The sequence below is a fragment of the Embiotoca jacksoni genome, unplaced genomic scaffold, assembly GCF_022577435.1.
Source record: "Embiotoca jacksoni isolate LCO1_2020_lvr unplaced genomic scaffold, fEmbJac1.0.p SCAF_72, whole genome shotgun sequence".
NCBI classification, from domain to species: Eukaryota; Metazoa; Chordata; class Actinopteri; family Embiotocidae; genus Embiotoca; species Embiotoca jacksoni.
In genome coordinates, this window is record NW_027185428.1 from 318,724 (window position 1) to 336,148 (window position 17,425).

Consider the following 17,425-nt stretch of genomic DNA (forward strand, 5'->3'; position numbering starts at 1 on the left):
ACATTATGAGAAGGTGGCTGTATTATGAGAAGGCGGCTATATTATGAGAAGGTGGCTGTATTACGAGAAGATGGCTGTATTACGAGAAGATGGCTGTATTACGAGAAGGTGGCTGTATTACGAGAAGGTGGCTGTATTATGAGAAGGTGGCTACATTATGAGAAGGTGGCTACATTATGAGAAGGTGGCTGTATTATGAGAAGGTGGCTACATTATGAGAAGGTGGCTGTATTATGAGAAGGCGGCTATATTATGAGAAGATGGCTGTATTACGAGAAGATGGCTGTATTATGAGAAGGTGGCTGTATTATGAGGTGGCGGCTATATTATGAGAAGGTGGCTACATTATGAGAAGGTGGCTACATTATGAGAAGGTGGCTGTATTATGAGAAGGTCACTATATTATGAGAAGGTCGCTATATTATGAGAAGGTGGCTATAGAGGTATGAGGTGGCTGTATTATGAGAAGGTCGCTGTATTATGAGAAGGTGGCTGTATTATGAGGTGGCGGCTATATTATGAGAAGGTGGCGGCTATATTATGAGAAGGTGGCTGTATTATGAGGTGGCGGCTATATTATGAGAAGGTGGCTACATTATGAGAAGGTGGCTACATTATGAGAAGGTGGCTGTATTATGAGAAGGTGGCTGTATTATGAGAAGGTGGCTGTATTATGAGAAGGTGGCTATATAATGAGAAGGTGGCTGTATTATGAGAAGTTCGCTGTATTATGAGAAGGTGGCTACATTATGAGAAGGTGGCTGTATTATGAGAAGGTGGCTACATTATGATAAGGTGGCTGTATTATGAGAAGGCGGCTATATTTTGAGAAGGCGGCTGTATTATGAGAAGGTGGCTGTATTATGAGAAGATGGCTGTATTACGAGAAGATGGCTGTATTATGAGAAGGTGGCTACATTATGAGAAGATGGCTGTATTATGAGAAGGTGGCTACATTATGAGAAGGTGGCTGTATTATGAGAAGGTGGCTAAATTATGAGAAGGTGGCTGTATTACGAGAAGGTGGCTGTATTACGAGAAGGTGGCTGTATTATGAGAAGGTGGCTACATTATGAGAAGGTGGCTGTATTATGAGAAGGTGGCTGTATTATGAGAAGGTCGCTATATTATGAGAAGGTCGCTATATTATGAGAAGGTGGCTATAGAGGTATGGGGTGGCTGTATTGTGAGAAGGTCGCTGTATTATGAGAAGGTGGCTGTATTATGAGGTGGCGGCTATATTATGAGAAGGTGGCGGCTATATTATGAGAAGGTGGCTGTATTATGAGGTGGCGGCTATATTATGAGAAGGTGGCTACATTATGAGAAGGTGGCTACATTATGAGAAGGTGGCTACATTATGAGAAGGTGGCTGTATTATGAGAAGGTGGCTATATTATGAGAAGGTGGCTGTATTTTGAGAAGGTGGCTGTATTATGAGAAGGTGGCTGTATTATGAGAAGGTGGCTACATTATGAGAAGGTGGCTGTATTATGAGAAGGTGGCTGTATTTTGAGAAGGTGGCTGTATTATGAGAAGGTGGCTGTATTATGAGAAGGTGGCTACATTATGAGAAGGTGGCTGTATTATGAGAAGGTGGCTATATTATGAGAAGGTGGCTACATTATGAGAAGGTCACTGTATTATGAGAAGGTGGCTACATTATGAGAAGGTGGCTGTATTATGAGAAGGTGGCTATATTATGAGAAGGTGGCTGTATTATGAGAAGTTCGCTGTATTATGAGAAGTTCGCTGTATTATGAGAAGGTGGCTACATTATGAGAAGGTGGCTACATTATGAGAAGGTGGCTGTATTATGAGAAGGTGGCTACATTATGAGAAGGCGGCTGTATTATGAGAAGGCGGCTATATTTTGAGAAGGCGGCTGTATTATGAAAAGATGGCTGTATTATGAGAAGATGGCTGTATTACGAGAAGATGGCTGTATTACGAGAAGGTGGCTGTATTACGAGAAGGTGGCTATATCACGAGAAGGAGGCTGTATTATGAGAAGGTCACTGTATTATGAGAAGGTCACTGTATAATGAGAAGGTCACTGTATAATGAGAAGGTCACTGTATAATGAGAAGGTGGCTGTATTATGAGAAGGTGGCTACATTAGGAGAAGGTGGCTGTATTAGGAGAAGGTGGCTGTATTATGAGAAGGTGGCTGTATTATGAGAAGATGGCTGTATTATGAGAAGATGGCTGTATTATGAGAAGATGGCTACATTATGAGAAGGTGGCTACATTATGAGAAGGTGGCTGTATTATGAGAAGGTGGCTACATTATGAGAAGGTGGCTGTATTATGAGAAGGTGGCTATATTATGAGAAGGTGGCTGTATTATGAGAAGGTGGCTATATTATGAGAAGGTGGCTACATTATGAGAAGGTGGCTACATTATGAGAAGGTCACTGTATTATGAGAAGGTCACTGTATAATGAGAAGGTGGCTGTATTATGAGAAGGTGGCTATATAATGAGAAGGTGGCTGTTTTATGAGAAGGTGGCTACATTATGATAAGGTGGCTGTATTATGAGAAGGCGGCTATATTTTGAGAAAGCGGCTGTATTATGAGAAGGTGGCTGTATTATGAGAAGATGGCTGTATTACGAGAAGATGGCTGTATTATGAGAAGGTGGCTGTATTACGAGAAGATGGCTGTATTACGAGAAGATGGCTGTATTACGAGAAGATGGCTGTATTACGAGAAGATGGCTGTATTACGAGAAGGTGGCTGTATTATGAGAAGGTGGCTACATTATGAGAAGGTGGCTGTATTATGAGAAGGTCGCTATATTATGAGAAGGTGGCTATAGAGGTATGGGGTGGCTGTATTATGAGAAGGTCACTATATTATGAGAAGGTCGCTATATTATGAGAAGGTGGCTATAGAGGTATGAGGTGGCTGTATTATGAGAAGGTCGCTGTATTATGAGAAGGTGGCTGTATTATGAGGTGGCGGCTATATTATGAGAAGGTGGCGGCTATATTATGAGAAGGTGGCTGTATTATGAGGTGGCGGCTATATTATGAGAAGGTGGCTACATTATGAGAAGGTGGCTACATTATGAGAAGGTGGCTACATTATGAGAAGGTGGCTGTATTATGAGAAGGTGGCTATATTATGAGAAGGTGGCTGTATTATGAGAAGGTGGCTGTATTTTGAGAAGGTGGCTGTATTATGAGAAGGTGGCTACATTATGAGAAGGTGGCTGTATTATGAGAAGGTGGCTACATTATGAGAAGGTGGCTACATTATGAGAAGGTGGCTACATTATGAGAAGGTCACTGTATTATGAGAAGGTGGCTACATTATGAGAAGGTGGCTGTATTATGAGAAGGTGGCTGTATTATGAGAAGTTCGCTGTATTATGAGAAGTTCGCTGTATTATGAGAAGTTCGCTGTATTATGAGAAGGTGGCTACATTATGAGAAGGTGGCTACATTATGAGAAGGTGGCTGTATTATGCGAAGGTGGCTGTATTATGAGAAGGTGGCTACATTATGAGAAGGTGGCTGTATTATGAGAAGGCGGCTGTATTATGAGAAGGTGGCTACATTATGAGAAGGTGGCTGTATTATGAGAAGGCGGCTATATTTTGAGAAGGCGGCTGTATTATGAGAAGATGGCTGTATTATGAGAAGATGGCTGTATTACGAGAAGATGGCTGTATTACGAGAAGGTGGCTGTATTACGAGAAGGTGGCTATATCACGAGAAGGAGGCTGTATTATGAGAAGGTGGCTGTATTATGAGAAGATGGCTGTATTATGAGAAGGTGGCTGTATTATGAGAAGGTGCCTACATTAGGAGAAGGTGGCTGTATTAGGAGAAGGTGGCTATATTATGAGAAGATGGCTGTATTATGAGAAGATGGCAACATTATGAGAAGGTGGCTACATTATGAGAAGGTGGCTGTATTATGAGAAGGTGGCTACATTATGAGAAGGTGGCTATATTATGAGAAGGTGGCTGTATTATGAGGAGGTGGCTACATTATGAGAAGGTGACTGTATTATGAGGAGGTGGCTACATTATGAGAAGGTGGCTACATTATGAGAAGGTCACTGTATTATGAGAAGGTCACTGTATAATGAGAAGGTGGCTGTATTATGAGAAGGTGGCTATATAATGAGAAGGTGGCTGTATTATGAGAAGTTCGCTGTATTATGAGAAGGTGGCTACATTATGAGAAGGTGGCTGTATTATGAGAAGGTGGCTACATTATGATAAGGTGGCTGTATTATGAGAAGGCGGCTATATTTTGAGAAGGCGGCTGTATTATGAGAAGGTGGCTGTATTATGAGAAGATGGCTGTATTACGAGAAGATGGCTGTATTATGAGAAGGTGGCTACATTATGAGAAGATGGCTGTATTATGAGAAGATGGCTGTATTACGAGAAGGTGGCTGTATTATGAGAAGGTGGCTATATTATGAGAAGGTGGCTGTATTATGAGAAGTTCGCTGTATTATGAGAAGTTCGCTGTATTATGAGAAGGTGGCTACATTATGAGAAGGTGGCTACATTATGAGAAGGTGGCTGTATTATGAGAAGGTGGCTATATTATGAGAAGGTGGCTGTATTATGAGAAGTTCGCTGTATTATGAGAAGTTCGCTGTATTATGAGAAGGTGGCTACATTATGAGAAGGTGGCTACATTATGAGAAGGTGGCTGTATTATGAGAAGGTGGCTACATTATGAGAAGGTGGCTGTATTATGAGAAGGTGGCTGTATTACGAGAAGGTGGCTGTATTACGAGAAGGTGGCTGTATTACGAGAAGGTGGCTGTATTATGAGAAGGTGGCTACATTATGAGAAGGTGGCTGTATTATGAGAAGGTGGCTAAATTATGAGAAGGTGGCTGTATTACGAGAAGGTGGCTGTATTACGAGAAGGTGGCTGTATTATGAGAAGGTGGCTACATTATGAGAAGGTGGCTGTATTATGAGAAGGTGGCTGTATTATGAGAAGGTCGCTATATTATGAGAAGGTGGCTATAGAGGTATGGGGTGGCTGTATTATGAGAAGGTCGCTGTATTATGAGAAGGTGGCTGTATTATGAGGTGGCGGCTATATTATGAGAAGGTGGCGGCTATATTATGAGAAGGTGGCTGTATTATGAGGTGGCGGCTATATTATGAGAAGGTGGCTACATTATGAGAAGGTGGCTACATTATGAGAAGGTGGCTACATTATGAGAAGGTGGCTGTATTATGAGAAGGTGGCTATATTATGAGAAGGTGGCTGTATTATGAGAAGGTGGCTGTATTTTGAGAAGGTGGCTGTATTATGAGAAGGTGGCTGTATTATGAGAAGGTGGCTACATTATGAGAAGGTGGCTGTATTATGAGAAGGTGGCTATATTATGAGAAGGTGGCTACATTATGAGAAGGTGGCTACATTATGAGAAGGTCACTGTATTATGAGAAGGTGGCTACATTATGAGAAGGTGGCTGTATTATGAGAAGGTGGCTGTATTATGAGAAGTTCGCTGTATTATGAGAAGTTCGCTGTATTATGAGAAGTTCGCTGTATTATGAGAAGGTGGCTACATTATGAGAAGGTGGCTACATTATGAGAAGGTGGCTGTATTATGCGAAGGTGGCTGTATTATGAGAAGGTGGCTACATTATGAGAAGGTGGCTGTATTATGAGAAGGCGGCTGTATTATGAGAAGGTGGCTACATTATGAGAAGGCGGCTGTATTATGAGAAGGCGGCTATATTTTGAGAAGGCGGCTGTATTATGAGAAGATGGCTGTATTATGAGAAGATGGCTGTATTACGAGAAGGTGGCTGTATTACGAGAAGGTGGCTATATCACGAGAAGGAGGCTGTATTATGAGAAGGTGGCTGTATTATGAGAAGATGGCTGTATTATGAGAAGGTGGCTGTATTATGAGAAGGTGGCTACATTAGGAGAAGGTGGCTGTATTAGGAGAAGGTGGCTATATTATGAGAAGATGGCTGTATTATGAGAAGATGGCAACATTATGAGAAGGTGGCTACATTATGAGAAGGTGGCTGTATTATGAGAAGGTGGCTACATTATGAGAAGGTGGCTATATTATGAGAAGGTGGCTGTATTATGAGGAGGTGGCTACATTATGAGAAGGTGACTGTATTATGAGGAGGTGGCTACATTATGAGAAGGTGGCTACATTATGAGAAGGTCACTGTATTATGAGAAGGTCACTGTATAATGAGAAGGTGGCTGTATTATGAGAAGGTGGCTATATAATGAGAAGGTGGCTGTATTATGAGAAGTTCGCTGTATTATGAGAAGGTGGCTACATTATGAGAAGGTGGCTGTATTATGAGAAGGTGGCTACATTATGATAAGGTGGCTGTATTATGAGAAGGCGGCTATATTTTGAGAAGGCGGCTGTATTATGAGAAGGTGGCTGTATTATGAGAAGATGGCTGTATTACGAGAAGATGGCTGTATTATGAGAAGGTGGCTACATTATGAGAAGATGGCTGTATTATGAGAAGATGGCTGTATTACGAGAAGGTGGCTGTATTATGAGAAGGTGGCTATATTATGAGAAGGTGGCTGTATTATGAGAAGTTCGCTGTATTATGAGAAGTTCGCTGTATTATGAGAAGGTGGCTACATTATGAGAAGGTGGCTACATTATGAGAAGGTGGCTGTATTATGAGAAGGTGGCTATATTATGAGAAGGTGGCTGTATTATGAGAAGTTCGCTGTATTATGAGAAGTTCGCTGTATTATGAGAAGGTGGCTACATTATGAGAAGGTGGCTACATTATGAGAAGGTGGCTGTATTATGAGAAGGTGGCTACATTATGAGAAGGTGGCTGTATTACGAGAAGGTGGCTGTATTACGAGAAGGTGGCTGTATTACGAGAAGGTGGCTGTATTACGAGAAGGTGGCTGTATTATGAGAAGGTGGCTACATTATGAGAAGGTGGCTGTATTATGAGAAGGTGGCTAAATTATGAGAAGGTGGCTGTATTACGAGAAGGTGGCTGTATTACGAGAAGGTGGCTGTATTATGAGAAGGTGGCTACATTATGAGAAGGTGGCTGTATTATGAGAAGGTGGCTGTATTATGAGAAGGTCGCTATATTATGAGAAGGTGGCTATAGAGGTATGGGGTGGCTGTATTATGAGAAGGTCGCTGTATTATGAGAAGGTGGCTGTATTATGAGGTGGCGGCTATATTATGAGAAGGTGGCGGCTATATTATGAGAAGGTGGCTGTATTATGAGGTGGCGGCTATATTATGAGAAGGTGGCTACATTATGAGAAGGTGGCTACATTATGAGAAGGTGGCTACATTATGAGAAGGTGGCTGTATTATGAGAAGGTGGCTATATTATGAGAAGGTGGCTGTATTATGAGAAGGTGGCTACATTAGGAGAAGGTGGCTGTATTAGGAGAAGGTGGCTATATTATGAGAAGGTGGCTGTATTATGAGAAGATGGCTGTATTATGAGAAGATGGCTACATTATGAGAAGGTGGCTACATTATGAGAAGGTGGCTGTATTATGAGAAGGTGGCTACATTATGAGAAGGTGGCTGTATTATGAGAAGGTGGCTATATTATGAGAAGGTGGCTGTATTATGAGAAGGTGGCTATATTATGAGAAGGTGGCTACATTATGAGAAGGTGGCTACATTATGAGAAGGTCACTGTATTATGAGAAGGTCACTGTATAATGAGAAGGTGGCTGTATTATGAGAAGGTGGCTATATAATGAGAAGGTGGCTGTTTTATGAGAAGGTGGCTACATTATGATAAGGTGGCTGTATTATGAGAAGGCGGCTATATTTTGAGAAGGCGGCTGTATTATGAGAAGGTGGCTGTATTATGAGAAGATGGCTGTATTACGAGAAGATGGCTGTATTATGAGAAGGTGGCTGTATTACGAGAAGATGGCTGTATTACGAGAAGATGGCTGTATTACGAGAAGATGGCTGTATTACGAGAAGATGGCTGTATTACGAGAAGGTGGCTGTATTATGAGAAGGTGGCTACATTATGAGAAGGTGGCTGTATTATGAGAAGGTCGCTATATTATGAGAAGGTGGCTATAGAGGTATGGGGTGGCTGTATTATGAGAAGGTCACTATATTATGAGAAGGTCGCTATATTATGAGAAGGTGGCTATAGAGGTATGAGGTGGCTGTATTATGAGAAGGTCGCTGTATTATGAGAAGGTGGCTGTATTATGAGGTGGCGGCTATATTATGAGAAGGTGGCGGCTATATTATGAGAAGGTGGCTGTATTATGAGGTGGCGGCTATATTATGAGAAGGTGGCTACATTATGAGAAGGTGGCTACATTATGAGAAGGTGGCTACATTATGAGAAGGTGGCTGTATTATGAGAAGGTGGCTGTATTATGAGAAGGTGGCTGTATTATGAGAAGGTGGCTGTATTTTGAGAAGGTGGCTGTATTATGAGAAGGTGGCTACATTATGAGAAGGTGGCTGTATTATGAGAAGGTGGCTGTATTATGAGAAGGTGGCTATATTATGAGAAGGTGGCTACATTATGAGAAGGTCACTGTATTATGAGAAGGTGGCTACATTATGAGAAGGTGGCTACATTATGAGAAGGTGGCTGTATTATGAGAAGGTGGCTGTATTATGAGAAGTTCGCTGTATTATGAGAAGTTCGCTGTATTATGAGAAGTTCGCTGTATTATGAGAAGGTGGCTACATTATGAGAAGGTGGCTACATTATGAGAAGGTGGCTGTATTATGCGAAGGTGGCTGTATTATGAGAAGGTGGCTACATTATGAGAAGGTGGCTGTATTATGAGAAGGCGGCTGTATTATGAGAAGGTGGCTACATTATGAGAAGGTGGCTGTATTATGAGAAGGTGGCTATATCACGAGAAGGAGGCTGTATTATGAGAAGGTGGCTGTATTATGAGAAGATGGCTGTATTATGAGAAGGTGGCTGTATTATGAGAAGGTGGCTACATTAGGAGAAGGTGGCTGTATTAGGAGAAGGTGGCTATATTATGAGAAGATGGCTGTATTATGAGAAGATGGCAACATTATGAGAAGGTGGCTACATTATGAGAAGGTGGCTGTATTATGAGAAGGTGGCTACATTATGAGAAGGTGGCTATATTATGAGAAGGTGGCTGTATTATGAGGAGGTGGCTACATTATGAGAAGGTGACTGTATTATGAGGAGGTGGCTACATTATGAGAAGGTGGCTACATTATGAGAAGGTCACTGTATTATGAGAAGGTCACTGTATAATGAGAAGGTGGCTGTATTATGAGAAGGTGGCTATATAATGAGAAGGTGGCTGTATTATGAGAAGTTCGCTGTATTATGAGAAGGTGGCTACATTATGAGAAGGTGGCTGTATTATGAGAAGGTGGCTACATTATGATAAGGTGGCTGTATTATGAGAAGGCGGCTATATTTTGAGAAGGCGGCTGTATTATGAGAAGGTGGCTGTATTATGAGAAGATGGCTGTATTACGAGAAGATGGCTGTATTATGAGAAGGTGGCTACATTATGAGAAGATGGCTGTATTATGAGAAGATGGCTGTATTACGAGAAGGTGGCTGTATTATGAGAAGGTGGCTATATTATGAGAAGGTGGCTGTATTATGAGAAGTTCGCTGTATTATGAGAAGTTCGCTGTATTATGAGAAGGTGGCTACATTATGAGAAGGTGGCTACATTATGAGAAGGTGGCTGTATTATGAGAAGGTGGCTATATTATGAGAAGGTGGCTGTATTATGAGAAGTTCGCTGTATTATGAGAAGTTCGCTGTATTATGAGAAGGTGGCTACATTATGAGAAGGTGGCTGTATTATGAGAAGGTGGCTGTATTATGAGAAGGTGGCTGTATTACGAGAAGGTGGCTGTATTATGAGAAGGTGGCTACATTATGAGAAGGTGGCTAAATTATGAGAAGGTGGCTAAATTATGAGAAGGTGGCTGTATTATGAGAAGGTGGCTGTATTATGAGAAGGTGGCTGTATTATGAGAAGGTGGCTGTATTATGAGAAGGTGGCTGTATTATGAGAAGGTGGCTGTATTACGAGAAGGTGGCTGTATTACGAGAAGGTGGCTGTATTATGAGAAGGTGGCTACATTATGAGAAGGTGGCTAAATTATGAGAAGGTGGCTAAATTATGAGAAGGTGGCTGTATTACGAGAAGGTGGCTGTATTACGAGAAGGTGGCTGTATTATGAGAAGGTGGCTACATTATGAGAAGGTGGCTGTATTATGAGAAGGTGGCTGTATTATGAGAAGGTCGCTATATTATGAGAAGGTGGCTATAGAGGTATGGGGTGGCTGTATTATGAGAAGGTGGCTGTATTATGAGGTGGCGGCTGTATTATGAGGTGGCGGCTATATTATGAGAAGGTGGCGGCTATATTATGAGAAGGTGGCTGTATTATGAGGTGGCGGCTATATTATGAGAAGGTGGCTACATTATGAGAAGGTGGCTACATTATGAGAAGGTGGCTACATTATGAGAAGGTGGCTGTATTATGAGAAGGTGGCTGTATTATGAGAAGGTGGCTATATTATGAGAAGGTGGCTGTATTTTGAGAAGGTGGCTGTATTATGAGAAGGTGGCTGTATTATGAGAAGGTGGCTACATTATGAGAAGGTGGCTGTATTATGAGAAGGTGGCTGTATTTTGAGAAGGTGGCTGTATTATGAGAAGGTGGCTGTATTATGAGAAGGTGGCTACATTATGAGAAGGTGGCTGTATTATGAGAAGGTGGCTATATTATGAGAAGGTGGCTACATTATGAGAAGGTGGCTACATTATGAGAAGGTGGCTACATTATGAGAAGGTGGCTGTATTATGAGAAGGTGGCTATATTATGAGAAGGTGGCTGTATTATGAGAAGTTCGCTGTATTATGAGAAGTTCGCTGTATTATGAGAAGGTGGCTACATTATGAGAAGGTGGCTACATTATGAGAAGGTGGCTGTATTATGAGAAGGTGGCTACATTATGAGAAGGCGGCTGTATTATGAGAAGGCGGCTATATTTTGAGAAGGCGGCTGTATTATGAGAAGATGGCTGTATTATGAGAAGATGGCTGTATTACGAGAAGATGGCTGTATTACGAGAAGGTGGCTGTATTACGAGAAGGTGGCTATATCACGAGAAGGAGGCTGTATTATGAGAAGGTCACTGTATTATGAGAAGGTCACTGTATAATGAGAAGGTCACTGTATAATGAGAAGGTGGCTGTATTATGAGAAGGTGGCTACATTAGGAGAAGGTGGCTGTATTAGGAGAAGGTGGCTATATTATGAGAAGGTGGCTGTATTATGAGAAGATGGCTGTATTATGAGAAGATGGCTACATTATGAGAAGGTGGCTACATTATGAGAAGGTGGCTGTATTATGAGAAGGTGGCTACATTATGAGAAGGTGGCTGTATTATGAGAAGGTGGCTATATTATGAGAAGGTGGCTGTATTATGAGAAGGTGGCTATATTATGAGAAGGTGGCTACATTATGAGAAGGTGGCTACATTATGAGAAGGTCACTGTATTATGAGAAGGTCACTGTATAATGAGAAGGTGGCTGTATTATGAGAAGGTGGCTATATAATGAGAAGGTGGCTGTATTATGAGAAGGTGGCTACATTATGATAAGGTGGCTGTATTATGAGAAGGCGGCTATATTTTGAGAAGGCGGCTGTATTATGAGAAGGTGGCTGTATTATGAGAAGATGGCTGTATTACGAGAAGATGGCTGTATTACGAGAAGATGGCTGTATTACGAGAAGATGGCTGTATTACGAGAAGATGGCTGTATTACGAGAAGGTGGCTGTATTACGAGAAGGTGGCTGTATTACGAGAAGATGGCTGTATTATGAGAAGGTCGCTGTATTATGAGAAGGTGGCTACATTATGAGAAGGTGGCTACATTATGAGAAGGTGGCTACATTATGAGAAGGTGGCTACATTATGAGAAGGTGGCTGTATTATGAGAAGGTCGCTGTATTATGAGAAGGTGGCTACATTATGAGAAGGTGGCTACATTACGAGAAGATGGCTGTATTACGAGAAGATGGCTGTATTACGAGAAGATGGCTGTATTACGAGAAGGTGGCTGTATTACGAGAAGATGGCTGTATTATGAGAAGGTCGCTGTATTATGAGAAGGTGGCTACATTATGAGAAGGTGGCTGTATTATGAGAAGGTGGCTGTATTATGAGAAGATGGCTGTATTATGAGAAGGTGGCTGTATTATGAGAAGGTGGCTGTATTATGAGAAGGTGGCTACATTATGAGAAGGTGGCTACATTATGAGAAGGTGGCTGTATTATGAGAAGGTGGCTGTATTATGAGAAGGTGGCTACATTATGAGAAGGTGGCTGTATTATGAGAAGGTGGCTACATTATGAGAAGGTGGCTGTATTATGAGAAGGTGGCTACATTATGAGAAGGTGGCTGCATTATGAGAAGGTGGCTGTATTATGAGAAGGTGGCTGTATTACGAGAAGATGGCGGAATAAGAGAAGGTGGCTGTATTATGAGAAGATGGCTGTATTATGAGAAGGTCGCTGTATTATGAGAAGGTGGCTACATTATGAGAAGGTGGCTACATTATGAGAAGATGGCTGTATTACGAGAAGATGGCTGTATTACGAGAAGATGGCTGTATTACGAGAAGATGGCTGTATTACGAGAAGGTGGCTGTATTACGAGAAGATGGCTGTATTATGAGAAGGTCGCTGTATTATGAGAAGGTGGCTACATTATGAGAAGGTGGCTACATTATGAGAAGGTGGCTGTATTATGAGAAGGTGGCTGTATTATGAGAAGATGGCTGTATTATGAGAAGGTGGCTGTATTATGAGAAGGTGGCTGTATTATGAGAAGGTGGCTACATTATGAGAAGGTGGCTACATTATGAGAAGGTGGCTGTATTATGAGAAGGTGGCTGTATTATGAGAAGGTGGCTACATTATGAGAAGGTGGCTGTATTATGAGAAGGTGGCTACATTATGAGAAGGTGGCTGTATTATGAGAAGGTGGCTGTATTACGAGAAGATGGCGGAATAAGAGAAGGTCGCTGTATTATGAGAAGGTGGCTGTATTATGAGAAGATGGCTGTATTATGAGAAGGTGGCTGTATTATGAGAAGGTGGCTGTATTATGAGAAGGTGGCTGTATTACGAGAAGATGGCGGAATAAGAGAAGGTCGCTGTATTATGAGAAGGTGGCTGTATTATGAGAAGATGGCTGTATTATGAGAAGGTGGCTGTATTATGAGAAGGTGGCTGTATTATGAGAAGGTGGCTGTATTATGAGAAGATGGCTGTATTATGAGAAGGTGGCTGTATTATGAGAAGGTGGCTGTATTACGAGAAGATGGCGGAATAAGAGAAGGTCGCTGTATTATGAGAAGGTGGCTGTATTATGAGAAGATGGCTGTATTATGAGAAGGTGGCTGTATTATGAGAAGGTGGCTGTATTATGAGAAGGTGGCTGTATTATGAGAAGGTGGCTGTATTATGAGAAGGTGGCTGTATTACGAGAAGATGGCGGAATAAGAGAAGGTCGCTGTATTATGAGAAGGTGGCTGTATTATGAGAAGATGGCTGTATTATGAGAAGGTGGCTGTATTATGAGAAGGTGGCTGTATTATGAGAAGGTGGCTGTATTATGAGAAGATGGCTGTATTATGAGAAGGTGGCTGTATTATGAGAAGGTGGCTGTATTACGAGAAGGTGGCTGTATTAGGAGAAGGTGGCTACATTATGAGAAGGTGGCTACATTATGAGAAGGTGGCTGTATTATGAGAAGGTGGCTGTATTATGAGAAGGTGGCTGTATTATGAGAAGGTGGCTATAGAGGTATGAGGTGGCTGTATTAGGAGAAGGTCACTATATTATGAGAAGGTCGCTATATTATGAGAAGGTGGCTATAGAGGTATGAGGTGGCTGTATTAGGAGAAGGTGGCTATATGATGAGAAAGTGGCTGTATTATGAGAAGGTGGCTGTATTATGAGAAGGTGGCTGTATTACGAGAAGATGGCGGAATAAGAGAAGGTCGCTGTATTATGAGAAGGTGGCTGTATTATGAGAAGATGGCTGTATTATGAGAAGGTGGCTGTATTATGAGAAGGTGGCTGTATTATGAGAAGGTGGCTGTATTATGAGAAGATGGCTGTATTATGAGAAGGTGGCTGTATTATGAGAAGGTGGCTGTATTACGAGAAGGTGGCTGTATTAGGAGAAGGTGGCTACATTATGAGAAGGTGGCTACATTATGAGAAGGTGGCTGTATTATGAGAAGGTGGCTGTATTATGAGAAGGTGGCTGTATTATGAGAAGGTGGCTATAGAGGTATGAGGTGGCTGTATTAGGAGAAGGTCACTATATTATGAGAAGGTCGCTATATTATGAGAAGGTGGCTATAGAGGTATGAGGTGGCTGTATTAGGAGAAGGTGGCTATATGATGAGAAAGTGGCTGTATTATGAGAAGATACGCAGTACTGAGTTAGCGTAGCTTCTCTGTTAGCTCTACCCAGTTTGTCCGTTCTCCTCAGACCTTTGTACATAGAGCTGACGCTCACCCCCCCCCCCCCCCCCAGAGGAGGGTGTTACCTCGTACTCCACCAGTCTCTTCTCTGCCAGGTCAGCCTTGTTCCCCGCCAGGGCGATTACGATGTTTGGACTCGCCTGCCGCTGCAGCTCCTTCACCCACGCTTTGGCTCTCTCGAACGTCTCCTGCACAAACACAGCAGAGGTCAAACACAGCAGAGGTCAAACACAGCAGAGAGGTCAGACCAGCAACCCATGGACACACTGGGCGAGAAGGAGGTGGACGCTGAAAAATACATGTGTGTGTGTGTGATTTTCTTTTTTCATCAATTGAGCAAACTGCAAACCTCCTGAGTGGACTGAAGTATGGAGGTGGCGTGTATGTTAATATTAATATCAGATTGTCTGGATGTTGGTTATCAACATCTGTTTCTGAATTTATTCTTTTATTATATTGTTTTGGTAGAGGGAAATAAACTGGCAACGTCTGACCAACACTTCTGCAGCCAGAAGTGCCAGAATACTAGTTTGAGCCGTGAGGTAACCGGAGGTGTTTGTACGCACCGGCTTGGTGATGTCGAAGACGACGATGGCCGCCTGCGCTCCCCGGTAGTACATAGGAGCCAGGCTGTGGTACCGCTCCTGGCCCGCAGTGTCCCAGATCTCAAACTTCACCGTGGTGTCATCGAGGCACACCGACTGAGCCAGAAATGCAGCTGCAAACAGGAAACACCACGTAAAAAACAGTCACCCTCTAACCAACACTACACCGTCACTCCACCAACACTCCACTACACCGTCACTCCACCGACACGCCACTCCACCGACACTCCACTACACCGACACGCCACTCCACCGACACTCCACTACACCGACACGCCACTCCACCGACACTCCACTCCACCGACACTCCACTCCACCGACACTCCACTCCACCGACACGCCACTCCACCGACACTCCACTCCACCGACACTCCACTCCACCGACACTCCACTCCACCGACACGCCACTCCACCGACACTCCACTACACCGACACGCCACTCCACTCCACTCCACCGACACGCCACTCCACCGACACGCCACTCCACTCCACTCCACCGACACGCCACTCCACCGCCACTCCACCGCCACTCCACTCCACCGACACTCCACGACACGCCACTCCACCGCCACTCCACCGACACGCCACTCCACCGACACGCCACTCCACCGCCACTCCACCGCCACTCCACTCCACCGACACTCCACCGCCACTCCACTCCACCGACACTCCACTCCACCGACACGCCACTCCACCGACACGCCACTCCACCGACACTCCACTCCACCGACACGCCGCTCCACCGACACTCCACTCCACCGACACGCCGCTCCACCGACACGTCGCTCCACTCCACCGACACTCCACTCCACCGCCACTCCACCGACACTCCACCGACACTCCACTCCACCGACACTCCACCGCCACTCCACTCCACCGACACTCCACGACACGCCACTCCACCGCCACTCCACCGACACGCCACTCCACCGACACGCCACTCCACCGCCACTCCACCGCCACTCCACTCCACCGACACTCCACCGCCACTCCACTCCACCGACACTCCACTCCACCGACACGCCACTCCACCGACACGCCACTCCACCGACACTCCACTCCACCGACACGCCACTCCACCGACACTCCACTCCACCGACACGCCGCTCCACCGACACTCCACTCCACCGACACGCCGCTCCACCGACACGTCGCTCCACTCCACCGACACTCCACTCCACCGCCACTCCACCGACACTCCACTCCACCGACACTCCACCGCCACTCCACTCCACCGCCACTCCACTCCACCGACACGCCACTCCACCGACACGCCACTCCACCGACACACCACTCCACCGCCACTCCACCGCCACTCCACCGACACGTCGCTCCACTCCACCGACACTCCACTCCACCGACACGCCACTCCACCGCCACTCCACTCCACTCCACCGACACTCCACCGACACGCCACTCCACCGACACTCCACTCCACTCCACCGCCACTCCACTCCACCGACATTCCACTCCACCGACACTCCACTCCATCGACACTCCACTCCACCGACACCCCACCGACACGCCACTCCACCGCCACTCCACTCCACCGACATTCCACTCCACCGACACGCCACTCCACCGACACTCCACTCCACCGCCACTCCACCGCCACTCCACCGCCACTCCACCGACACTCCACTCCACCGACACGCCGCTCCACCGACACGCCGCTCCACAGACACTCCACTCCATCGACACTCCACTCCACTCCACCGACACCCCACCGACACGCCACTCCACCGCCACTCCACTCCACCGACACTCCACTCCACCGACACTCCATCAACACTCCATCAACACCAGTCCTCACCTCCGATGGTCGTCTCCTGGAATTCGTCGAACTGGCCCTTGACGAAGCGCAGCACCAGGCTGGACTTGCCCACGGCCATGTCGCCCAGCAGGACCAGCTTGAACTGGCAGATCTTGGTCTGCGGCAGTGTGCCGTTGGAGCGGCCTCCGCTCCCTCTGGAGCTCATGGCGACAGCAGGGGGCGTCGGCCTCCTCCCTGGAGACGGTGCTTCTGGATGTCGCTCACTGCCTCCCAACACACTGCAGTCCCCCGATGATCTCAACCTCTGCTCTCTCCGGGTTTCGTCTGTGGTGGAAGGAAGGTACATCACGTTTCACTTCACATTCACTTCTCTTTCATTCTCAGGTCAACAGAACCGTCTCCCAGTGGCTCTGTGGTGTCTGAACATCAGAGAACATCTGAGAACATCATCAGAGAACATCTGAGAACATCATCACAGAACATCATCAGAGAACATCAGAGA

At 44.9% G+C, this 17,425-nt stretch overlaps 1 protein-coding gene across 1 annotated transcript in view; it reads right to left on the reverse strand.

The window, feature by feature from the left end:
* Nucleotides 1–17,425, reverse strand: part of rab5b (RAB5B, member RAS oncogene family) — a 29,575-nt gene that overhangs the window by 11,217 nt on the left and 933 nt on the right. Inside the window, exons 2-4 of the mRNA XM_069177408.1 lie at nt 16,963–17,247; nt 15,111–15,262; nt 14,610–14,732 (exon numbers count right to left, since the gene is read on the reverse strand). Coding sequence (XP_069033509.1) covers nt 14,610–14,732; nt 15,111–15,262; nt 16,963–17,128 — 441 coding nt within the window. The 5' untranslated portion in view covers nt 17,129–17,247. The remainder of the gene's footprint in view (nt 1–14,609; nt 14,733–15,110; nt 15,263–16,962; nt 17,248–17,425) is intronic.